The sequence below is a fragment of the Onychostoma macrolepis genome, chromosome 18, assembly GCF_012432095.1.
Source record: "Onychostoma macrolepis isolate SWU-2019 chromosome 18, ASM1243209v1, whole genome shotgun sequence".
NCBI classification, from domain to species: Eukaryota; Metazoa; Chordata; class Actinopteri; order Cypriniformes; family Cyprinidae; genus Onychostoma; species Onychostoma macrolepis.
In genome coordinates, this window is record NC_081172.1 from 30,220,368 (window position 1) to 30,248,290 (window position 27,923).

The following is a 27,923-nucleotide window of genomic DNA, read 5'->3' on the forward strand; positions in this document are numbered from 1 at the left end:
ATATCGTTCATTTGAATGATGATTTCTATACATTTCCTTTATTCTCTTCTATGCTGCAGTGCCCTCTAGAGGTTCAAGATGAAGAGAAAAATAGTGGCATAATATAAAAACAAGTTTTTTAGGACTCTGACGCCACCTTCTGACTGAGAATGTTATAGATTATATATGAATATTTTAATTTTATTTAAATAAAATATTTCAAGCAAAACCTGACCCATACATAACAGCCTGATAATATGTGTAAAAAAAAAAATAACAGAAAAGAAACAACTTAGCTTGGTAAATAGTTTATATATGACTGTATCGTTTATCTTTGCAAATACAGCATAGAAAACACATATGGTAACATTTCAAAACATTAAAGCGAGTCTGAGCCATTAAGACATGTAGTGAGAATGTTCATCTACAATTTTACAAATTAAAAAAAAAACAGCAACAACAACAACAACAACAGAGACACTCATCCTCATTCTCCCCTGACATTTCATCACTCACAATGAAGGGTGCCCTCCGCTCCCGATCCAAATTCACAGTTGGCCATAATACTGATTTCTTTAATGGTGCTTGTCACTTTATTCAAAGTATCGAACATTTAATGCAGTATTTAAAAGAAAAAAATGGATACATTTGTATTTACACAAGCATTCAAATACACTGTATATATCTTTCATATATATATTTCTTTATATTTATGTTCAATGCCAGATGCACTCCAACAGAATCCCAATCCCAATTAGAATCCGATTCCAAATCAGAATTCAAAATAGAGTCCGTTTATTCATCTGCTCGATGCTCCACAATCCATCGTCCCATAACAGGGTTTTCACAGGTGAGTGGAGCCACATGTAAAATCACGCATGCATTGTATTACACACACGTGCTGGACATCTTGTACAAAAAGTGACTCTAAATCACTATACAGCTTCCAAATTACCTGCAAATACAAATGTATATATATACACATAAAACAAAATCTAAAATAATAATAAATCAAACAAGGCATTCAGTACCAGTACATATATAGCGCTTGCAGCACAAGAGACTTCATACATTCAGCATTTGGGGGGTGCAGACAGGCACTCTATGGGGCAGCTATGCTTTTGGGGTCCTCCCTCTCCCTGCACAAAACATTAACACAGTTCTCTCTAAATCCACCAGAAAGACGTCCCAACACCCTGTATGTGAACGAAGACCAATAACAAGATCTGTTCATGATGGGAGAAACAATGCTTTTTGAAGCTTGGAATCAATTGCTTCATAAAATCATTCACTGTTTCAAAGCACACAAAAGCTCCACAGCCTGGCGGCACCTGCTGGTCACAAAGATGTAAATGTAACAAAAACTCAGCCCAAACGTGCATAATGACAACTTTTACAAACCGACAGCAAATATTTTCATGAAAGTGTAATCTATTAAATGTAAATCAACAAATAATTACATATGAAGGTTCTTTAAAATTTGTGTTTTGTTAAATTGTAGGCCTTGTTTTTGCATGGTTAGGCAGTGCTAGGCAAACTAGGTCAATTAGAAGCGATTAAGTATCATTTTAAAATCAATTAAAGCTCGTTAAAATCAATTAAAAATGACCCGGAATCAGTTAAAACCAATGATCGACAGGTTTGAAACATTACAAAGCCTCATTTGCTGGGGGTTATAAATGTTTTAAAGCTTCATGAAGCATCGTTTCGAAAGCACCCGTCACAAGTTTGTGTTTACAACCGTGAACTATAGGTGCAGTCACAATATCAATATTTCAGAGACATTTCGCGTAAAAAAGGTCTACTATAAATAGCGTAGCAATGTATAAAGCACAGCTCGCACAGAAGCCACTTTCAAACCAAGCGAAATCTGCATGGTGAACTGTTTCCTCCTCACAAAGCTCCCAATCTTGCGGACTACTATCAGAACAAGGGTAAACGTGACCGCACCTATAAGCCCTGCAAGAGTTAAAGAAATAGTTCACCCAAAAATGAATTCTTCTATTCAACATAAAAGAAGAATATTTGGGGAATGTTGGTAACCAAACAAGCTGCCGGTAGCAATTTACTTTTTTTTTTTTTTTTTCTTTACTATGGAAGTCGATGGCTAACGCAACTGTTTGTTACCAACATTGTTCAAAATATCTTCTTTTGTACTCAACAGAAAAATAAGCTCATACAGGTTTGGAACGACATGAGGTTGAGCAAATGATGGCAGAATTTTAATTTTGGGTGAACTATGGCTTTAAAATACAGATGCATCTGGAACGTCTCGCTTTCGACATTTCGTTTAACACAAGCGCTGGTATTTTCTGTCGGAAAACACCTCACGCACACAAACGCACTAAACTACACTCAGCTTGTAGTAGAGAACCCGTTCCATAGTTAATCAAAGGCTCATGAGCTGCAAACAAACAAACCCTAGATCACACACACACACACACACACACACACACACACACTTGCACGCTTTTGGTATCTTAAAAAAAAAAAAAAAAAAAAACACATAGAAATCGATGCATGGTCCCTATAATTACGCTTCTATGGCCCGATAAAGGTAAAGAAATGCCCTAGGCTGGCTGCCTGCCATAAATATCAAAATTATATCTTTTTTATCTCTCTGAAACTCTACTTAGCAGAGGAAACACACCTCTGCATTATCTAAAAAACGACATAAAAGATTTCTGCACGCACATCAGGAACTCCAAGATCCAAAGGTTTTGATCGGCAAAACGAAAGTAACATAACAGGTGAACGTGTAACAAGTTCTTGCCAATTCACACGCGCCATATCAAAACCAGCAGCTTTCAAGTGGGAGTGTGACTGTGGTAAAGTACGCTGACGCTCGGACGCTTTAGTAAAACGGGCACGAACTGTCTGGCAGCCGAGATCGAAAAAAGGCAGACTAGTTTCTTGGTTTGTGGTTTGAATTTCCATTCGCGTTCTCTTTTTGTTGTGGTTATTTTTCTGGATATTCTATTATGGCACAAAGACGTAAAGAGACCCCCCCCCCACCCCGTGACTCTCAGCCGTCGTCGGGTGTGCTCGCCTCTTCGGAGAACTCGTCGGACGAGCCGCTCTTGTGGATGCGTCCGTCGCTGCGCATGCTGTGGAAGGTTTTCTTAAAGGCTTCCATCATGGAGTGCGCCAGTTTTTTGGCCTCCAGTTTGCTCTCGCACTCCACGGCGTGGCAGTCCATCTGGAAGGTCAGATCGTCGTTGATTTGCCGGTAGATCCAGGCGAAGACGTTGGGGCTGATGTTGTGATCCGCCGTGCAGTACGCGATGCGAGCCACCTGGAAGGTGTCCATGGCCACCGTGGCCTCGCCCCGGTCGTCCAGGTGATGCAGTCGTACCTGGAATGGCCGGATTTCCAGTATGGCGTTGCTAGAGGTGATGGAGTCATCGTGGGCCACAGACGTCCGCTTGGTGTCCCATAATCCCACCACAGCCGACTCGGTGCAGCCGGAAAGGAAGTGAGTGCCGGAAATCGTCACCTTGCCAAGGTAGGTCACCTAGTCAAAGGCAAACACACAAACAGAAAAAAATTCAGACAAATGGCCACATGCACAAAGAAATATTTATTTAAATATAAATATTTGGTCACACTTTAGTTTGAGGACCAATTCTCACTATTAACTAACTATTTACTACATCTTTTCCCTCAATAAACTCCTAATTTGCTGCTTATTAATAGTAAGGTAGTTGTTAAATTTAGGTATGGGGCAAGATTAAGGGATCTAAATTATGGCCATGCAGTACTAAGGAACAGCCAATATGCTAGTAATATGCACGTTAATAAGCAACTAGCTAATAATATTCTGAAAACAATATACAATTTAGCTTTACTGGTGACTGAATATGTTAATATATTTTGTTATACTGAGAATATGTATTTACCTGTTTTGTTTCATCTATATTTTCTTCATTACTGTAAATGTTTTATTTTTTACAAACAAAAACTAAAAGCTACATTTTCAGTGGTCATTACTCCAGTCTTCATTTTCACATTTTTTTTTTTAAACAATAATTAAGATTTTACACATATTCAAGGTGTTTCTTGTTACTTGATGGTTACACTACTTCGCATGTTTTTAAATCATAACTTTTGGTTGAAAATGGTAAAAAAAAAAAGAAAAAAAAAAAAAGAAGTAATTTCCATGAATGTGGCACATGTATCTGGTCCAGAGCTGTAAAGATATGCTGTTTGTTTTTAAAGAGAAAAACAAAAGATTTCAAAGACGATGAGTGGTTGTGAATAGCTGATCTTGTTGTGATTGAATGCATGTGCTTTTGGCAAAGGTTTGGGAAGAAAATGTGAAACTACAGAAGAAAAAACACAAACGTCTGGCTGTTTGTTTTCCTCTTCCAGACGTTTTGTTTGGTCTACAACCACAAGGTCTAATTCTGACCATGGTCTCTCCTCCCATTTCTTTAACTCATTTAAGAATACAATTAAACTATATAGTTTTTTTGTTGCTTTACATGCTGTACAAACTTTGAAGACAGGCAAGGGGTTGAACATCTGTGCTGTACTTGCTAAGATAATTTCATAGCAGAATGCAAAGTCATCCCTTTTATGAACATGACTATAGTGTCTCTCTCTCCAGATGCGTTTTGTTTTTCTTAATCTCATTCTTTCTCTTGTGTCTGAAACAGAAAGATGAGGCCTTCCTGCGAGCAGGGAGCGGAAATGCCAGTAATATCTCTTTTCTGAAAGCGATTTACATCAGAGAGAGAGAATTGAGAGAAAGGATGAGTGTTTTCTTCTGGAAGAAGTGCAGGAAAACATTCGACTTGAAAGAAGCCCCTCACTACACTATGACTAACAGATGAGGCACTGAGCGAGCATGTGTGTTTCCCAATTCCTGATGGATAACATCAAGCCTTTTTATCGTAAATGAACACAAATCACCACAACAAGAAAAAAAATGTGAGAAGTACTGATAGTTAAAATTGTTCACTACTGTTCAAAAGCTTAGGGTCAGTATGAAATGAATACTTTTATTCAGCAAGAACACATTAAAATTGATCAAAAATTACAGAAAAGACATTTGTAAATGTACTTTTTTTTAAATTTCAAATCTCACAAAACAATAAGGAGCAAAAACTGTTTTAACACTGATAATTATCAGAAATGAAGACGGAAGTAATGATGCTGAAAATTTTTTGCATCACAGAAAAAAAAAATACATTTTACAATGTATTTAAATAGAAAACAGCTATTTTAAATTGCAACAATTTCACAATTTTTACTGTATTTTTGATCAAATAAATGCAACCATAGTGAGCATAAGTGATTTCTTAGAAAAACATAAAAAAAAAAAAATGTAACTGACCTCAAACTTTTGAACAGTAGTGTATATAATTAAAAAAAAAAAAAACACTTGAATTTGTGGTTTACGGGGGCTCTCCATAGGCGTAATAGTTTTTATACTGTACAAACTGTATTTTCTATTGGCCTACCCCTTAAAGGAAACTACTGGCAATTTTTGAATTTCATAAAACACCTTTTTGTATGTTTAAGCCTTTTGTTTTACGAGGCCAACAGGTAGTGTCCTCATAAACCATGTTTACGTTGTAGTACCCATGTAATTATACAAATATATACCAGTACACACACACAAAAAAACTCTGGCCAGCAAAATGATTTGCTCCAAAATTCAATAAAATGGCCCCAAATTCCCCTCTTTACTTTTCATTTTGAAAAGCTTGTTATCTTTGCCGTTTACCTCAAGTTACGCTATAGAGGCTTTCCTTAATTTTTTAAATATTATTATTTATTTGATTCCTCAATGTTTGCTAAACATTCTGTAATTTATTAGTCGGTATATAATACAGCATGTGATGCATCCTATGCCGTGCCTCGTCTTATTCGTTTTTGTTAATAAATGTTATGCAAGCTAGTTTGTTAGCCTACTGTTTTATTGCTGTTGTGCTTTTTAATTAAGAATAACAATGAATCCATCTTTTGTTTTAGTCTTAAAAATGGAAAGGTGTATAGATGTAAGCAAAACAGACAATTACCTTTTCTTGTAAAACGTGACACCAAGATTGCGAATTTGAAAGTGAAAAAGGCACGAAAAAAGGAATTCCTGTTCACAAAATTTAAATACTGATGAAAAAGAACGGGTTGAATGTTGAACACTTTCGTTACCATATAACTATAAACTATGATAAAAGTTCATCAGCATGCATTGATTAATCAAATGTTGTAGCAAAAAAAAATTGAGAAAGTTAGTCACAAAAGTGTGACCAGTGGGAAGAAGGAGTCTAGAGCCCTGCCTGATCCTCACTCTTTCGTCAAGTCATTCCTCATGTATTTGATGTGTATTTCCCTCGATGGAGACATGACAGATTACAGTCTTTCTCAGAAAGTGTGTGTTTGTTTACACGAGCCTCATGATGTCTGTTCCTGTGTGTGTGTGTGTGTGTGCGCGCGTTTTTGTGAAAAGTCAGGACATAGATTTGTATAATAACAAAGGTATGACACAGGTATTACAAGGTGAAGGTGACATCTCAGGACATTGACCCATGTTCCCACTTTTCAAACCGCTTATAAATCACTCAGAATTAAGTTTTTTTCAAAAAAGTTGAAATGCACAGTCTCCTGTAAGGGGTAGGTTTAGGTGTAGGTCAATAGCACATACAGTAAGTACACTATAAAAACCATTGCGCCTATGGAATGTCCCCACTTTTCACAAAAACGAATGTGTGTGTGTGTGTGTGTGTGTGTGTGTGAGAACATAAACCTCAGGTGTAAACTGTGAGAAATCATCAAACACTGAGGCAGATTGATGCCTCTCAGTCACCACAGAGTCTAGACAGCAACAGAGCGCTCATTCATCTCTCCATCCTCTTACCTCCACAGGCAACAATAAAGATGCTCTTCCAGATCTCTGATGCACAGCGCTCAAAGTGAGCGAGCGCAAATATTGTGAAATTCATTAACCTGACATCAGGACAGGAATACCATGAAAATACAGCATCCTATGATTGTAAATCAACTAAACTTACTTGTTGTAAAACAAAATGTAGTATCCACACAGTGGAAGCACATGCACACACCTACACAAAGTACATGGAGAAACAATGTTGTTTGTGCAACACTGTTATGCAACATGTGGCCACAATTACTAACTATGTGTGTGATTCACTCGTTTAGTATTTTATACCAAGGGCTGGGTGTTACAGCCAAAAATAGCTGCATCTCAATATTTTTCAGCCTTTCGGTAAAAATTCTCGACATTCATGTATTAACACTGAAATAGTTAATTTTCAAGAGTGATTTTTTTTTCAGGAGGAACTTGTTTCAACCAAACAGTCACTTTGTACAAAGCAATATTGGTTTATATGACACTTATATATTTTATATGATTTATATATATTTTTTAAAAATATTTTTCAATATTATATTTACTGTAGTATTTCCAAACAAATAAAGAGTTCACTCACAAGGCAGTACCAAAAAATAAAAAATAAAATAAAAATAAATATGCGCATCTCCTTCATTTATATTCAATTTTGCAGTTAACCAAGCACAGATGAGGGAGGTCAAGACAAATTTGTCCCCCGTTAATTTAATTATAAAAAAAAAATCTTAAACTCATTCTTAAATTTACTAATTAAATTAATAAAAATAATCGTACTGACAGTTTGCTTTTGTCCAATGGTCTAACTGTCTGAGGTAAAATTCAATATAATACTTTCAAACAGCTTAACAACAACAACAAAAAATATTAAATATAATTAAAATAATATATACAACTGCATAAAGTGACATTTATGCCTTGAATAAAATAAAAAAATTAAAATCTCTCATGAAATCCAAGGTTGTAAACCTTCTTTGGGAAACTTTAGTGCTACATAAAAATACACTAAAATCATGAAACATGATTTACAATGTTGCAAATATATCATCAGATAATACATCACCCAGTGCTGCTTTATGTCTTCCAATTATTTAATAGAATATATAAATCAGTAAAAAAACAACAACAACAACAAATATTTCCAACACACACTCCTAAAAACTCTACAAGTTGCTCTGTTCGTGACTCTTGTGTCCAGCAGGTGGCAGCGTGACGAATGACAATCTATCTGGTGCTGGAGACTCTTCATGCATAATTCAGAAAAAAAGAATTCTTCACCAGCTCTGCATTCCAGAGCGGAACGTTAATGATTCCAGAATGAGAGGCGCATGTGTCCCCCGACACAGCTGTATGAAGGTATGTGCACACAGTCATATACACACACACGTCTGGTTTGCTATCCTTGTGGGGGCTCTCCATAGGCGTAATGGTTTTTATACTGTACAGACCGTATATTCTATTGCCCTACACCAACCCTTACAGGAAACATTTTGCATTTTTAGATTTTCAGATAAACATCTGCTAAACATTTACAATTTTTGTAAAATAATTTTTTCCCTCGTGAGGACCGCAGGCCGGTCCCTACAATGTCAAAAATTTCAGGTTTTACTATCCTAATGTAGCATAAACAAGTACACACGTGAGAGTATGTATATATGTGTGTGTGTGTGTGTGTGTGTGTGTGTGCGTACTTGTTTTTCCATTCAGGTGGGGACTTAAACCTGAATACACACAGACTCATGGGGACTTGTGTCACGGTGGGGACCTAAATTGAGGTCCCCACTGGCAAACAAGCTAATAAAATCACACAGAATTAAGTTGAAAATCTAAAAATGCACAAAGTCTCCTGTAAGGGGTAGGTTTAGGTGTAGGGAAATAGCACATACAGTAAGTACAGTATAAAAACCATTACGCCTATGAATATCCCCACAAGGATAGTGAAACAAATGTGTGTGTGTGTGTATAAACAGCACACAGAACAGACTTTGTACACGCTGAGCTCACAGAATGAATCTTTCACCTCTGACTTCATAATGAAGGCTTTCACAAACATACAGCACCAACATACACAGAAATAAACTCACCAAACACATTCTCACAAAAAAGCATCTAAATGAAGAGTAGCTAGTACACACACACACACACACACACACACACACACACACGCACGCACGCACGCACGCACACACGCACGCACTATGAGTCACCCACTCTAAGTGTTGCTACACTGCTGAAGTCCAGACACATTCTCTACACAAGTGCGTGAACACAGATGCTAATAGCTACACAAGCAAATTTCGTGCGTCACTGTATTTCGAAATTTGTCAGAATTCAAAACATAATGCTGGACAAATGTGTGCCGCATCCTCAGAGTTGCCACATGGGGTGCTTTTGCAACATTTGCATAAACATCTTCTAGAGTCAGTTTTCTCAGTCATAGCACAGAAACAGTTTGAAGAGAATCTTACGAATCAAGTCAGTTAAAGTTAGTCAACGACGTTGACATGTTTCTGTGATTTTGTTGATTATTACAATGTTGATTATACATTTTTACCATTATGGGGCATTTTTTAAAATAACTTTATTAGATGTATGCATCTTTTATGTCAAATTCTTACATTTAATCAATTAATTAAAATAAAGTCACTGTAGGCAGTTATATACAATTACAAACATAAATAATGTTATAAGATTAGTTTTCAAAATTGAATGCTGAAAAATTAAATGATACTTTTAAATATGAAACTAAACCTGTTAGTAGGTGGCAGCAAGTTACTGTCTTAATGAGTGAGTCACTAAATCATATACTTAATTTGTTTAAACTGCTGATTCATTCAGGAGTGAAGCAAGTGACTGTCTTTATGATGGATTATTGAGCGAAACATGATTTTTGGGCGTTGTGCTTAAAAGTGCTGGCAGATGAACGTGAGATTGCAGAGGTGGAGTTTAAGCAATTAAACGGTTGGAGAAATCCTGCATGTGTCACCAGAGAGAAGTCTAACATTTAAATAACTAAAACTGAAATAAAAATGAATAAAAACTATGAAGACATAAAAAGTAACACACGCACGCACACACACACACAATAACTAAAACTTTACAATTGAAATGAAAACGAAAAATACAAAAATAGAAAAAAACCTAAACGAAAACATATTTTTTGTTTGGTTCTACCTTGTGATTGTGACTGTTTATTTGTCTGTAAATTTCAAAATACTACAATAAATGTAATATTAAAAAATTTAAATAAAATGAAAAATCAATAAAATACAGTTTGCACAAAATTGTCATATAAACCATTTAGATCAATATTGCTTATTTTTGTGTGTGTGCGCCTTTATAACGTTTTCATTGGAAGATTCAGTCACGATTGATTTTAAACATGAGGTCAAAAATGAAAAAAAATAATTACACAGATGAATTGTTCTCAATAAGATCTAATAACATGCCTTTAGAAAATACGGCTAATTTTTATTTAATGCTGGCTTTAAAAATGTGGCGCTCATGGCGTGAGACACTGAAAACACAAAGTGACTCATTGCAGAGGAAAAAAAAAAAAAAGATATCCGTCTAGTGCAAACTTCCACAGGCCAACAACCAAAACCTTGTGTAGCAGTACCCTAACAGTACCTAGAATGCAAAATAAGTGCCATTTTAAAGTCTAAGAATATCTACTTCAGCCTCATGGCTTCTTTAACAGGGTCTCGGATCTCTCAAAGCGCATATTCATCTCATGGGAATTCAAAGAATAAGACAGACATTAGGGCAGAGGAAGAATGTGTTTAAGGCGGATTGTGGTGACAGTTTAAACCCATGTATGGCCCTGATCAAAGAACGACCAATTCCACAAACACACAGAGTTATGAGGAGATCAATACAGAAACCACAGTTACTGACACACAGCAACACACACATTTATGGGAAACATTCATCATTCAATCACATCTGTCTGCACTCAAGCGGTCCCTGCAGAAACAAAACAGAGTACAATTTCAATGAGACGGGGAACAATAAAGGACAGGAATAACAAAATCCTGAAACGAGAAACTGGTTGAAACCAGGATTATTAAACTAGTTAAAAAAAAAAAAAAAAAAGTTACACACACACACACACATATATATATATATATATATACATATATATATATATATATATATATATATATATATATATATATATATATATATATATATATATATATATATATATATATATATATATATAAATTTCTACTTATTTTATTTCAGCTACAACATTTCTCATTTTCATTTTGTTTATCTTGATGCACAAAAATAACTCAAACTGAAGAATTAATACAATTAATACAATTCTAAATTAATAGATATTTAAGACATAAAACTGACCCAGATCAAAACAACAAAAAACAAAACTACTAAAAAACGTTTAAAATTGAAAATATAAAAACAAAACAAAAATAATTTGAAATATTATAAAAACAAAACCTAGTTATTTTATTTCAGCTAGTTGCCAAAGCAACATTTAGAATTTTAATTTAGTTCAACTTGATGCACTAAAATAAGTAAAACTGAAATAAAAAAACAAAAAAAACAAAATGACAAACTTTACAATTAAAATAAAAACAGAAAACAAGAAAAAAAAAAAATTCAAAATATAAAAAAAACCTAGATTTAAACTAATTTCAGCTATTTAGAATGTTCATTTAGTTTAACTTCATGCATTAAAATAACTAAACTTTTTTAAAAATGAATAAAATCTATATACATATTTAACAAAAAAAATAAATAAATAAAATAATAATATAAAAAAATGGCAATAATAAAAATGACAGACACAAAGTTACTAAAACATTAACTAAAAAAAACAAAAACAACAAAAAACAAACAAACTGTTAATAAAACTATAATAGCATCTCAATGATACTAAAATAACATTGGTTTAAACAAGAGCAGACATTTCATGTATGCCTAGTGAGAAGTGAGCACTGGAGTGTGTATAAAACACAAACACACACACACACACACACACAGAGTGGGGCTGATCGCCATGGAAACAGCGTATAGACTAGCTTTGTTGAGTTGTTACATAATCAAAGGACCTCAATGGATGATTAGGTGGTTCTTTCTTTCTTTCTGTCTGTCTTTCTATCACTAACCCTCTCAAACAGCTATTCTCATGCAACAACACGTGGTCAGACATCGGTTAAAACAGCCTCTGCCATCTTAAGAAACATGCAAATCATTATAAAAACGGTCTACACCCAAAAATGTAGAAATGCTTGTGGTGGAGTGTGAGCGAGTGCGTTTAGGGCAAACCAGATGCTTTATATTCTCTGAGGTCCATGTTAAAATACACAGATGAAAATATGTGAAATGTTTCAACTGAGCTCAAATATGTGCCCACAGTACATTCCTTTAATGTTAGAAATGTGGCATAAATTATGCCGGGCTCTATAGCTTTCAAGAGAAAGAACGAGAAACACTAGTGAGGTGGAAGAAACATGACAAAGAAAGAGACAGACAGAGATGCTCCGTGTTTGTCTTAGCCAGCATTTTGCCATGAATGGATGCTGAGGTTTCCATGGCAACAACATCGCAGCTTCTTTAGTAGGCCGATATCCTTGAGAGATTTTCTGTATTTTTAGCTGATGTATTATTCGGCTGTTCTTTCTCTCAATACATGCATGTGATTCTACAATATTCTACAAGGACAGGTGGATGAATGTGTCCAAATGCAGGAACCCTTTTTTATTTTTATTTTTTTATGTGAAGCGTGTCATTTGTACACCACTAGTGTAACTTCAAAAAATATTGTTTTCCCAGTGGACAAATAGGTTGTCCTGACCAAACTCACAACAAACAGGTAGACCCGTCAAAGTTGCAGAACAAAATAACACACTTCAATTTGAATTTCAACTTTGTTGGCCTCAGGATTATTTGGGTTACATTTAAAAATCAGATCAATGACATGATGCTCACTGTTATGTTCAGATCTATTAATTTATTCAATAATATGTTAAAAAATGTTAAATATGCATGAAATATGCATTTTTTGGGGGGTTGGGAAAAGTCAAAAACAAAGAAGCCTCCATTAAAAGTACGACATTCTTGAAAAGAAAACATAATGTAACACTTATAAACAACAATTAAAAAATATTTTAACAGAACTGCTTGACCATTTGTTAAAATTTGAAAACCTTGTGTCTGCCAAATCATTTGGTGATGTAGAAAATGCAGAAAAAAAAACGTAATACAGGAAATAATATTATAGAAAAGACCCATCATCAGTGTCAATAAAATATTTGATAAATTTATCTTTTTATGACAAAGCAAGGTCATGCAGTTCGACTCCCTAAAAACATTATATTATATCTTGAATTAATAATTCATGATATTTCTAAAAACAGAAAAATCTTTTTTTTTTTTTTAGATTAAAAAAAAAATCTAAGACGTTTGCACACATACATTCAAGGAATAACTAAAAAAGGTTATTTCATTTTACTTGATGGTTGTACCACATGACGATAAATTTAAACTTCTTGTGAAAATGGTATAAACATTTTTCAAAAGCACATAACAACACCACATTTCTAGGAACTTGTTACATGCGTTTTAAACTTTTTACAAAAATTCCTTTTCACTATCGTAGATACTCTTATTTGTGATTGAGCATTAAACACAACAGCTTGTTTACCTTATATCCTGTGTGTGTGCGGTTCTTCGTGTGAGGTGTGGTGGAGCACAGCTCGATGGCTTCTGGCTCATGAAAGATCACTGTAGGCAGCGGGTCCTTCCGGAGCGTCAGCACGTTGAGTTTGGTCTTTAGCATGGTCTGTAAATGCTGAAAAAGAGAAGAACTCAGTTTAGGCTCCAGTTTGAACATGTTTAACAAATACAGATCCACAGGTGCCTCTGTTTAAACTCATAAAACACCACTTCCACAACCTGGACGGATGAATGAATTGTTTGCGCATAACATCCAAGTTACTCCATAAAGTTTATGGCACACTTGTGTGATATTACACAGACGTCAGTCTCTCTCTCAGGCCACGCTCATTCTGCAATAGAAAGTTATTTATATATAATAAATACAAAATGAGACAGCGCTCACCCCGTCAAACTATTCGCTAAGGGAGATTTAAAAGGGATAAATATTAATTATACAGGGAACCTTCTAACTTCTACATTATAAAAAAATAAAGTTCATATAAAACATTAAAAAACAGGAACCAAACTGGAGTTTAGTGGGCATAATAATCAAATCTGCGGATACCAACTGGAGATGGTACTTGGATTTCTTTTCATGAAATCATGAACAGTTCTAATAAAACTAACACTCATAAACTCCTATAAAGACTAACACTTCTAAAGAATATAGAACGTGTGTCGCTTTGATGAGTTGTTTCTTTAAATAAATCATTTAGAGTAATTTGTCTGTGAACTGGACTATGCTGCTTGTGCTGTATATTACCGATTCACAAAACAAGCCAGTTTAAAAGAACCACTTGCTGAAATTTTATTTAAACTTTGGAAAATGTGTTAAATGGAGTGTACTACACTTTTACTGTGACAGCATGACAAAATTAGCCAAAATATAAACAAACATTTATGGGGCAGAATACACTTATTGTTAAATCCTGGCCATTTAGATCCAAAGACGATAGACGATTTTGAAGGGAGAGAAGAAAGTGAAGAAATATGGAAAGGGGGGCAAACTGAGCAAGTGAGACAGAGGAAATGAGTGAACGACAGAAGCCACATGTATAAACGCACCCTGAGCCCAGAATCAGCACTTTACAACTTTCTGAGAGAAAGAAACATTCCTGTGGTCTGAGGATAAAAGAATAAAGAGAGAAGCAGGGAGAAAAACAGAGAGAAAGAAAGAAAGGTTTGTTCAGGGGAGGGCGAGGTGTTGAAACAAATCTGGAATTTTATTCATAATATTTTCACTGCGATTCATTTTTATTCTCAGTCAGGAAGTCAAAAAGACTCTATTTACAGCTCAGGAGGAGCAATGCAGGCCTTCCATGAAAAACTGCACGTGTTTAGCTGCACTGTCATTGTCATGTCCTGCTCTTTATTTGTGCTCAAATGTTAACCAAAACATATCTGTCTGCATTTCCGCAGGGTCATAATAAAATGAGTCTTCTAAAACAATGATAATTCTAAGTTTTGGTATGTCAACCTTAAACTTCCCTTCCTGAAATAAGATATTGTTTTCCAAACTTTACCTCCTACAGAGCAAAGGGTTCCTCTCCAGAGAGAGAGAGTTTCTGAGAAACAGGAGGACATTCTCAAAGTAAAGTCCTCATTTCAGGAAGGCTCTACACACATTTTCTCCATTTACATCAACACTGGATGCACGTTTTTGTAGCTTTCAATGGGCTGATCCACAGGAACAGTTTCACTTCTGTTTTTAGTGGCCAACAAAAACAAGTGCTGAAAAAACATCACGTTAGCTTCAAAAAGAAGCTTTAGTACCAAACCACAGAGCATTGTCAACAATTTTGAATTATTTTTGGTTTGCTAGATGTTGCATGTAATGAGAACAATGTGACCCAGCCAAACAAAATCATCAGATTGGATATTTAACTGTGCCTGCTCATTTCCCTTATTCTTATATTTAGATTATACGTGCCGTTAATAAATAACAAACGGCACATTTCAAAATGAAATGTATTTTACATATTGTCTATTAAAATGTTGTGATGCCTAAATTCAGTTGCAGTATTTAAAACAACTGTTTTTAGTGAACTATTTAAATTTTTTAGACAAATATATATGGAATTGAAACTGTAAACTTGCAGTGTAGAATGTTTTATTGATTATAATAGAGTTCTACTTCATAATTCAGTATGCATTTTGTAATTTTATAATTAGAGTTTCTGGTTTATTGATGGATTTTTTTTTTTTTAGAAAGTCCATTTGATTTTAATTTGAAAACATACTGTCAGCAGACTGTGTTTCTATCCCACACAGCCTCATATTCCTTCACATTAGGGTCTATATCCTCCATCTCTGTGCATACAAAAATGTATCGCTGGCCTTATTTTGAACCTCGAAAATGTTTCTAACATTATCTCTCTGCTGAGGTCTTCACAATGTCTGCCAATATCTGCTACAATTCGATTCAAAACAATGTTCCTGGCCCAAACTGCCGCCAACGAGCTTCACTTAATGACTTCCACACCTGAACTACTAATGCTCCAAGTTTTTCGTCTTCAACCAAACTTAAGGGTCACATCTGCAGCACAGTGCCACACTAACAACAAATTAGGCCAACGGTTCCCAAGCTTGTTCCTTCTTAAAAGTTCCTAATCAAATACAATGGATTTTACTCCTCAGTTCATCAGTAGTTGCTTCAAGATCAAAATAAATGGGTGTCAGATAAGGGAGATATGCAAAATATGGACTGATGTGGGGCCTCTGGGAACAGGGTTTGGAAATTTCACATTTGCTTTCATCATTTGGTCAAAATCCAAGTTTGAGTAAATTATTTGGCACATCTGCGTCATCAACACAAGTACTCGTGCCAAACAAACCGATGTCCAAAACAAATGGTCTAGTGAGAAAAAGGGTGGTCTAATGTTTCTGTAATGTTGTCTTATCATAAAAACAAAATCCATTTGAAAAAATAAATGAAATTATAATTTTGCATCAGGACCACAGAACGTATCACAAAGAGGCAGCAAAAATAAATGCATATATATAGTTGAGCATATCTGTCAAATAAGTTGCATAAGCAGCAGTTACCAGTCATAATAATAGTTGCTGAAAGTACTTTCGTAGACTAAGTATCTAGAAGGAATGTAAATGAAGATCGAGCGATTGTGAGAGAATCTAACCTAGCCTACTTCTATGAGGTCTACAACATCAAATGAAATGCAATTAAAATATGTAATGTTTCTATTTACGTTCAAGAAAGGGAGGTAGAAAACTTGTCAGATTTAAACTGTGAACCATTATGCGTGTGCCCGCTGCCTGCTGTGTGTGGGTGAGAGATGGACTAAACTGTGTCAGTGTTTAACGCATTATACGGGCGTTTGTGGGTCTGTCCTGCAATGATGGGTTTAACAAGACCAGGAGTGTCTCTGTTCATTCATATATCACTCACAGACAGAGGCAGAAAGAGAAAAACACGAAAGAGCTGGAGTGAGTTAGCGAGGTAGTGAGACAATGGAAACGGTTCAGGCAGATCTCTGGCGGCTATCAGCTTGATTACATCTGACAAGCCTCGTATTTCATCCGCACTCAGATTTAGCGGACTTCTGGCGACATTCCTCAGCAATTTGGTCTCGAAAAATATAGGTCAGAAACACATAAACAGAGTCTTTGCGGAATATTTTGAGTTAAATACAACAGTCTTCACAATGCCTGCCAATATCTTCAACAATTCAAAACACTGTTTTTGGCCTTCACTGCTGCCAAAGGCCTTCGCTTAATGACTTCCACAACTAAACTACAAAGCCATGAGTTTGCCGTCTCCACTCATCTTCAGGGACATTTGTAGCCACCATTACAATGATTCAGGCAATGTTTTCAAACTCAGTTTAACTGTTTGGTCCAAACGTGAACTTCCCATTCATGTCTCAATGGTCTGTGCTCAAGATATTTTCTCGCCTTATTCTGTGACATAAAATACAGTAATCAGTAATGCCTCTTTGTAATTTTTAAAGCTATTACTTGTCTTCAAAAAGTTGGTTTCTAAAAAGTAGTTAAATGGGACTAAAGAGGTTGTGAAAAACAGGTAAACTCATCTAATTACTAGTCGCTTTCACAGCCTCATTGTGTTCATAATTGCGCTCTTATAAACAATTCCAACTCAAACTTTCAGGGAAAAAGTTTAAAAGACAAAAGTTGTCAGAAGCTTAGTATGGGTGATGTTAAAGTCATGCGACTGTGACGTCGTTCATTTATAGCCAACATTTTGCTTTTCACTGATTGTATACAGGCTTCAAAATTCATAAGAGATGTTTATTTGTGAAGATTGTCATAAAGAACAGAACCTGTAAGAATCATAAAGCTTTCTTGGCCACAGAGCGTATTTTCCACAATAATCCAAAAAGCCAAAAGCCTACTGGGTTTTTGACAAGAGAATCAGGGTGATACGAACTTGGCCTACAAAAATATAAAGTCACTGCAGTAATCTATTAAAGGGATAGTTCACCCATAAATGAAAATTACTCAACCTCAGTTCACCCATCGAAACACAAATTAAGATATTTTTGATGAAATCCGAGAGCTTTCTGACCCTGCATAGACAGCAAGGGAACTACCATGTTCAAGGCCCAGAAAGGTAGTACTAAGGACATCGTTAAAATAGTCCATGTGACATCAGTGGTTCAACCGTAATATTATGAAGCTACAAAAATACATTTTGTGTGCAAAGAAAACAATAATAACAAATTTCTTCTCTTCCATGTCAGCACTACTGAGGAACCCGATTGTGCTGTGCCTTGTTTATGAGCGGAGGAATGCACACACGTGTCTTAGTACTGCCATGGACGTAGGTCGAAAACTGACACGGAAGAGAAGAAATCATTGAATAAAGTCATTATTTTTGTATTCTCTGTGCACAAAAATCTCGTAGCTTCATTGTCCTTACAGTCTTTCTGGGCATTGAACGTGTCAGTTGTGTTGCCGTCTATGCAGGGTCAGAAAGTTCTTGGATGTCATCCAAAACATCTTCATTTGTGTGCCGAAAATGAACGCAGGTCTTACAGGTTCGGAATGACATGAGGGTGAGTAATTGATGACAATTTTCATTTTTGGGTGAACAATCCTTTTAAGACAAATGAATCGCATGACATTTGCAGCTCAGGCGATTGGCTCAAAATGTGCCCAACAAAACTTTGCAAGAGATGCGAAGAATGCGAGTTGCTCTCCAAAGGCGATTTATTGGCCTATCCGAAAGCCGACTTTCACACAGAGATGGTAAACGCCAATAGTAGGTTGAGAATGAGACTGTGTACAGACAAAGCTCATAAGTTCCAGTGTGGGTGCCTGTCGGGGTTTGCTTATAACTTTATGAGGGTCCGTGTTGCGTTTCACATGGACCCGCCAGGGCCAAGTTAGGACAGACATGTAGGAGGACCCATGCTGCCACTGGTGGATGCCACTGGATACAAATATCCGACAAAAATGGCGTGGGAAGATGCCAATGGCAGCGGAAAACCTCAAAGTCAATGCTGGCCCCGCCCACCTTCCTAAAAACACCAATCAATGTCAATCAGCACAAGCACCACTCACACATACGCACAAATAAACATATACATCGGTTAACTCTAAATGCATTCATTTTCACATTTTTCAGACGCATTTGCACACGCACGCACACCCACCCATAAGCTCTCCATGAACCCTGTGAGAGAGTCCTGCCAGACACTAGAGAAGCTAACGACAGACAGACATATCTGTGGTTTACCCTCAAACTCACTCAACACAAGCACACACACATTCACTCAAACCAAATGATATTCTTGGAAACTCTGCATTGTAACGGAATAAGGCCGTATTGTACTGCAGTTCTCTCAATTAATCCTTTAAAGAACACCCAAAATCACATACTTCACACAAATGCCAAACCCAAATCTCTCCTCTCCACGCGAACACACTACAGAAAGACTGGACTCAACTTTGAAGGTGGGTTCACTTCAGTTCGCTTATAATGACAAACACTGGAACAAGGTGGGATGGAAATTTCTACAACAAGCAATTCTGTAATGGCACAAAGAATTAGCAGCTACCATGGGCGTCTTTTCCGGATATAGCTCAGTGTTTTAGTAAATTAACTGTTATTTAAGAGTCAAAACTCAAGGGACCTCTGATGAGCAGTTCTCTGAGATTTGAACTCAGTTGAACTAGGGATGTAACAATTACCGGTTTGACGATAAATCATGATAAAAGTCCCCATAGTTAGTATTACCGTTACATTTTTTAACGATCATTAAAACCGTATTCGGTTACCACAATTTGAATAACTCATGATAAATAAAAGCACAGTTTTAAGTAACAGTCTCAGGTGCGCACAGCACGCAGAGTAGTTTTGTTTTGAGTGAAAACACGGCGGAAAAGCTGGGAGGATTTAAAATAGTGCTGAGGGAATTATACAAATGAATATATGAATGTCCCTCTGAAGGTTCTGACTGTCTTCAGAAACGATTCAATGGCATTTTTTTTCATCTTCGCTCCATGTAATACCTAAAGGAAGTGTTCTTAAAATCGCAATACTGCTTTGTCCACGGAGTTTACGGGAAACAGCTGTACGCAATTCAGCTTTTCCATAAGCACCACCTAGTGTCAGTGAGTGGATTTACAGAGACTTATATTTACATTCAGCTTGTGTGCAGTTTCTGTCTGGCCTTAAAACGGACCGAATTTGCATGCCCTGCTGTAAATTTTGACTGGTTGATGAAAAACAAGCTTACGTGGATTCTACACATTTAAACAATTCAGATAAGTTATCCAGAAGTATTTATGGAGCAGATAAAATACATATAATCATTTATTTAATCAATTATCATTTTGACTTAACCCTTTTCTATATTTAAAGGCTGAAATGTGAGGTTTACCTTTTTATGAAACTTTCAAAGCTTTATTTGAACATTTACATTAGATATTTGAACATGTTGTCAGTCAAGTTGACATTTAAAATTCGAACATCATTGGTAATGTTATTGTTTTAGTGATTATGCAAACAAAAAGTCATTTTATTTGTTGTTTGTTGATTTTTAAATGTAAAACTTGAAGTGATTTGTGTGTCGGTACTTTTTGAACATCTCCAGCACATTTTAACAATACCGTGATAATACTGATAACCATGATACTTTTGGTCACTATAATTGTGATAAAAAAAATTCATACCGTTACATCCCTAAATTGAACTCAGATCTTTGATATTTTGACCTTAACTTCAGACAAATTTGTTACCAAAATGGTAGTTTTTATAGCTGAACTCCTAAAAATGTAATTATTTGCACTTATAATTAGCTTTGAATTATGATTTGGGGCTTTGTGAACCAAATTGTTACAGGACATGACATCTTAAACTTATGTTGCATTTAATAAGTGTAGAAAATCTGGAAATATCGTTTTAGTTTTTACTCTGAAACACGGGTGACCAATTTTTATGACTTGAAAGCATTTAAAGAAAGTTTTTGTCAGAGCCCTTGTTATTCTTAATTTTGACATTAATTTACATTTTTACACCGGATAACTATATCAGTTCAAAATATCAGCTACTTGATCTGTAATAATCGGTATCTGCCCTGAAAAACAAGTCGGTCGAGCCCTATTCTAAAATAATAAAACCTGTATTTGTGTCGGGGTCTCTCTTAAAGGGATAGTTCACCAAAAAGGAAATTCTGTCATCATTTACTTGCCCTCAAATATGAATTTATTCTCTTCTGTTAACACAAAAGAAGATATTTAAAAAAATGTTGGGAAACAAACAGTTGGCAGTAGCCATTGACAAACCGAGTAATGCTCAGAACATTTTCATACTATGGAAGTCAATAGCTGCTGGCAGCTGTTTGTTTCCCAACGTTTTTCAAAATACCTTCTTTTGCATTCAGCGGAAGAAAGAAACTCACAAAGGCTTGGATCAACTTGATGGTGAGTAACTGATGACAATTTTCATTTTTGGGTGAACTACCCCTTTGACAAAGACTGATTTGAGAAGTGCATCATATTTTGAGCAAGAGGGAAATGAAATTTAAGTGTTAGCAGAAAATAATGATGACTATGTAGATATAGGCTATGGAAGGAAAAGAAGAACTTCTTGCATTCATTGTAAGTTACAGCTTGCAACAAATAAAAATATATTTTGAGGTATAGGCATAAATCAATGTGAGCAAGATTTGCATTGTGGGCATAATTTCTGCCGTCTTTGGCATTTGAACATGATTACAAGTCCTGCTGAGACCGGCTTAGGCTGCCATACTGATGACCAGCGAAATCTAAAGGGATAGTTCTGTCAATGTTTACTCACCCGCACGTCATGTTCAGATCACTGACTTAACTAAATGATCCAGTCGGAGATGTTAACATCTCACTGGACGGGATGTTTATGATAGGATAGTAGTGTTTCCTCCAGGTTTACGGCATTCTGTATTTAGCATGTCTAATTATTTGAAAGCATAAAAACAAGATTAATTTATTCTTTCAATAGCCTTATGATTTTTTTCCCCCCCTCAGAAATTCTGTGTTGTATATTTACATTTTTTAAAGGGTTACCCCACCTCAAAATAAAATTGTCATTAATCACTCACCCCCCATGTCGTTCCAAACCTGTAAAAGTATTCTTGTCGCTTCAGAAAATACAGTTGGGGTGGAGTAACCCTTTAAGGCATAAAACATTCATTTAATTGATCTTTTAATTAATGAAAATTAAACATTTTATTTTTTGGAAAATAAAGGGGATTTAATATTACAATTAAAACATTGAAGAAATATTGTATGATTATTCCTTAAAAATAAGGTTTTAATAATTTTAGTAGTAGCCCATTACGTACATTCTACTGAACAATAGTAATATATTTCTGCTGCAATGTCTTCAAGTTAAACCGAACTTTTATTTTGACAGGTTGCCATGAATACCATTACATTTCTGTGTGTATATGATATGAGGATAGTTTTACTCAAGAGAGATGGTCAAATGCACATGAAGTGACTCGCAGAGCAGTTCTGGAGATGTTGTTCATGTATTTATGTCCTCATTTAGTGAGACGACAGACGTTAATATCACCGGGAGCATCAAGCATGCTTCATTACGAGTAGTAAACAAAACGGCGCATCTGCGCCATTCATAAACACAGAGACACGCAGAATTCATATTTAAATAGTCGTTTTGCAGCTTAATATTTACAAATACTAGTGGGAGTAGGAGTGCGCTCACTTGTGTGCGCACGTTTGTGTGTGAGTGCGCATCGGGGCAGAACTTCACTGTGCGCGACACAGAGAGTGCAACCATAACGTAGAGACAGAAATTACATTGCGTCGTGTAAATAAGATAAATAACATAAGGCTATTTAGTTTAATAAAAGAACAAGGTATAGACCTGTTCTACAGTCATGGCCAAAAATATTGGCACCCTTGGTAAATAAGGCTCTGAAAATAAACCTGCATTATTAATCCTTTTGATCTTTTATTTAAAAAAAATAAAATTCACAAAAATCTAACCTTTCATTGAATTAAAACAATTGAAAATGGGGGAAAATCTCATTATGAAATTAATGTTTTTTCTCAAATACACGTTGGACAATTATTGGTACTCCTAGAAATTCTTATAAGTAAAATATCTCTGAAGTATATTCCCATTCATATTTACAATTTTGAGCACACCAGCGTAATTATGAATATTATTATCCAGCCATGGCTTCCTGTTTCACAGAAACATAAATAGGAGGGAAAACAAAGGCCAAATTCCCTTAATCATCCATCACAATGAGAAAAACCAAAGAATATAGTTCTGATGTGCAGCAAAAGATAATTGAGCTTCACAAATTAGTGAAGTGGCTTTAAGAAAAGAGCTAGAGCAGTGAAAATTCCCATTTCCATCATCAGGGCAATAATTAAGAAGTTCCAATCGACATAAAATGTTACGAAACTGCCTAGAAGTGGACGTGTGTCCATATCATCCTAATGCACGGTGAGAAGGAGAGTTTTAGTGGCTAAAGACTCTCCAAGGACCACAGCTGGAGAACTGCATAAACTAGTTGAGTCTCGGGGTCAGAAAACCTTAAAAAAAAAAAAAAAAAAAAAAAAAGGCAAACAGCACCTGCATCACCACAAGTTGTTTGGGAGGGTTTCAAGAAAAATTCTCCTCGCTCATCCAAAAACAAACTCCAGCATATTCAGTTATCAGACACGACTGGAACTTCAAATGGCACTGGCTTCTATGGTCAGATGAACTAAAAAAAAAAAAAAAAAGAGCTTTTTAGCAGCAAACACTCAAGATGGGTTTGATGCACACAGGGATAAATAAAGTGCCCTGTGTGTACAATGAAATTTACTGCTGTATTTTTGATGTTGTGGGCCTATATTTCTCCTGGAGATCCTGGACATCTTGTTAGACACATGGCATCATGGATTCTATCAAATACCAACAGATTAAAAAAAAAAAAAAATCAAAAAGTGACTGACTCCGTTAGAAATCTTATAATGGGCCATGACTGGATCTTCCAACCGCACAATAATCCAAACACTAATCTCAAAATCAACACAAAAATGGGTCACTGGGCACAAAACCAAGCTTCTGCTGGCCATTCCCGTCCTCTGACCTGAACCCTGTAGAAAATGAGTGAACTGAAGAGGAGAAACACCAACATGGAGCTGGGAATCTAAAGGGTCTGGAGTGATTCTGGATGAAGGAATGGACTCTGATCTCTTGTCAGGTGTTCTCTAACCTCATCAGGTATTATAGGAGAAATTTTAGAGCTGTTAAACTTGCAAATGGAGGTTTCAAAAAGTATTGAATAAAAGGGTACCGCTAATTGTGGCCAATGTGTATTAGAGAAAAACATTTATTTCATAATGATATTTCCCCCATTTAAAATTCTTATTCTCCAATGAAAGGTTAGATTTTTGTGATGTTTTTTAAATAAAAGATTAAAAGGATTAACAATGCAGATTAATTTTCATAGCCTTCTTTGATCATATTTACCATGTCCATTGGCCATGACTGTATAGGAAAGGTAACTTTAAATGACTTCTGTTGTGATCTGGCACTATAGAGAAAATAAAAATAAATTGACCTTCAAGGGGGGGCACCCCCTAATATAATGGCATGGGAAACACTGCGGTTCACCTGCAGTTGCCCTGATTGTAACTTGATAATGGTCGGTTCTTGAGCAGAAATGGAGTTTCAGAAACAAAAACACAGAATACAGCAGAACGGTTCCAGATCACAGAATGGGAGAGACGAGAATGAGACTGAGCATCGCCATTAACACAGCGATGCCCGTTACCATAGAAACGCCACAAAGAGAGAGCCTGCCGGTAGTCATGGTTACCGTGCAGCGGACACTGAGAGTGCTTCAGTGCATTCTGAGAAAAGTGTGTTGGGAAAGAATCAGTGCATACGAGTGTTTGTGTGCGGAGGGCTCGAGAATTAGATCTTGTTTAAATGCATTGTAAGAAAATCAGCCCCAAGTCTCTTTGTTAATTGCAACATCAGGCCACTGCCCGTCACTAGGGTGGCAGTCATATAACTGTACCGTGCCTGGATGGTCTTTGGAATCAACATTGGGAATGTACTACATGTACGCTCAATTCACAGTGAGACCCTCAGCTCCGGAGAAATTATGCCTTGATCTGTGGTGCTAAGAATGTGTGTAACACTAGATTACACTGGGCAGATAGATAGCAATGAAGAAGTGATGTGAAGCGTGTTTTTGCCTCAAAGCCTCAGAAAAATATCACTCACTCACATAGTAGTACACACAGTAATGAGAGAAAATGTCCAGTTTGACACAAGTTCCCCAACTTAACTAAGCTTAACTTGTTTTCAACCCAGAATATCCTGGATTTATTACAAGCTAAGATAAATCAACTTGAGCCATAATTTCAAATCATTCCTCCTTTTCTTTTTATACCAATTTTACGACTTTGATGCCATGACAACAATTATTCTTCTATTAGTCATGTATGTGCATAATCATGTATAGAAGTACATTTTTAAAATTATAATTTTTACAATTCTGCTTTTAAATCCTCCAAAAAATGGCCCCATTGGCCACCTTCCATTGCAAACGTTTCACTGTAACCTCATCGTTTTCTTAAAGAAAGTCTAAATCATTTTGTGTGGAAAAAAAACATTACACCATAAAGTTTGTCAACTGAGCTTAACTTCTATTAAAGTTGCAATATTCCTTTAATAAACATAAGAAGTTTTGCATTTATCAGAGTACTAAACTGCACTTACTACATGTTGTCTCAGATCCAAGTGAGAACTTGCTCTGTCTTACTTCAAAATGAGCAAAGTGTGAAAACACAAGTAAGTTCTGGTCTGCACAAAGTCAATGAACCACAAGGGTCTACTCAAAAAGCAATGGATGTTGAGTCTGGTTCTGGCCAGTTGAGATCCAATAGAGTGGGGATACGCTGGGTGGAGCGCTGTGAGAGGACAAAACTCTTGATGTCAATATATTCTTTGACTATGGCTAACATATTGCTGATTATACTTTGACTATTATGAGATAAGGGCCTACTGTTACCGTACATAAAATCTGATTGTAGTGTTTGATGGTATAATCCCATTAGATTAAAATCTCCATGATGTAATGCTCTTAATACATCCCATGGAATTCACTGAATCCTACTAAATCCAGTCTTTTATGAGATTATAAAGAGCTCACTCCAGATCCAGAAAACTGAACTGTATGAAAACAGTCCATGTGTATTACTATGTACATAGACTCTTAAAAATAAAGGTTTCATAAGTGGGTTGTCACAGTGAATCCGCAGAAGAACCATTTTAGCACCCCAAAGAACCTTTCAGTGAACAGTTCTTAAAAGAACCATTTTTCTTGGTGTGAAGAACATTTTAATTATCCAAAAAAAAAAACTTTTTTTCACTATAAAGAACCTTAAAGGAGTCATCGGATGGAAAATGCACTTTTACATGCTGGTTGAACATAAATGTGTGTTGGCAGTGTGTGTACACAACCACCCTATAATGATAAAGATCCACACAGTGTTTTTTTTTTTTTTTAAATCTCGTTAAATCATTTACCCTTTCTCATATCAAGCCATTCTCAGATGTCTTTCTGTGTGACATCACATAGACCCAGGCCCCTCCCACGATAGTTGATTCACACTGGTGTTTTACCTTAGACCCACCCTGAGGGAGCGGTCAACAGTCCACCATTGTTTCACCGCCGGAGCAGATGTAGACACGAATGGCTCCTAAGCGATTGAAGTGTTTTGTTGTTGGATGTAATAATGAACATAGCAGTCGTCATTTACTCCCGACATCTGAGCCACTGAAGATGCAGTGGATTACGTTTTTTTGTGAAGGGAATGCGCCCCCGATCTACCTAAATGCGTTTATGTTCGCATGAATCATTCGTGATACAGCCTCACCTACAGAAGAAGTGAGTGTAAGGTTCCTTTATGAATCTTTGCAAATCGCCTTTCCTAATAACGTGCTAGTTAGCAAGTTCCACGGCTAAAGTAAACAGTCTCATGAGAACAGCTCGTCACCCCACGGAGGGAGAGGGGCGGGCTGAGCAGAGCTCATTAGCATTTAAAGGAACATGTACTAAAACTGGTTGCTGAAAACAGAGCAGTTTTTGACAGGGTAAAAAGGGTGTTGTTTTACACTACCACTGAGAAATTTTAACCAAAGTATGTTATAGACTTTTCATTAAGACCCTAAAGAATCATATCAACTTGTGGAAAATGGGCATCCTTTAAAGGTAACATGAATGTTAAAGGTTCTTCATGGAACCATCAAAACCAATAATGAACCTTTATTTTTAAGAGCTGTTACACTGATTTAAGTAGTTACAATATTGTACTTAATACAGGAAATATCCCTTTCAATTTGAACACCAGTGTAAATAATAGCATATACTATTATAACAGAAGCCTAGTAAAAAAAAAAAAAAAAAGTAATTTATTTTAAATACACTATAATTAAACTTTATTTAGAGTACTACTTGTGCACAATGCATTTGTTTTTATATTAAGCCTAAAATGTGTTTTAATGTCACTACTGATGAGGATTGTACGATCTCGGTTTAATATCAGTCTTTAAATGAAAGATATTTAAAGTATACATGAAGTATACTTGCAATAGTTCCACTTTAGCACAATCAAATATACTTCAGTATATCTTTTGTTGGACTTCAGCACTACTTCCTCACAATTAAAGTGCATTAACAACAAAAAAAAATTCTTCCAATTTAGGAGACTTTAAAGGGGTCATCGGATGCCCATTTCCCACAAATTGATACGATTCTTTAGGGTCTTAATGAAAAGTCTATAACATACTTTGGTTAAAACTTCTCAATGGTAGTGTAAAGCTCTGCTCACCCCGCCCCTCTCTTCCGTGGGATGAGGAGCAGTACCGTTTACTTCAGCCGCGGAACTG

The 27,923-nt window shown here is 36.0% G+C and overlaps 1 protein-coding gene across 1 annotated transcript in view; it reads right to left on the reverse strand.

Moving 5' to 3' along the window:
• Positions 1-204: 204 nt before the first annotated feature.
• pid1 (phosphotyrosine interaction domain containing 1) overlaps positions 205-27,923 on the reverse strand; it is a 31,212-nt gene continuing 3,493 nt past the window's right edge. The window contains exons 2-3 of the mRNA XM_058752222.1: positions 13,524-13,670; positions 205-3,493 (exon numbers count right to left, since the gene is read on the reverse strand). Of these exons, the coding sequence (XP_058608205.1) occupies positions 3,005-3,493; positions 13,524-13,670 (636 nt within the window). The 3' untranslated portion in view covers positions 205-3,004. The remainder of the gene's footprint in view (positions 3,494-13,523; positions 13,671-27,923) is intronic.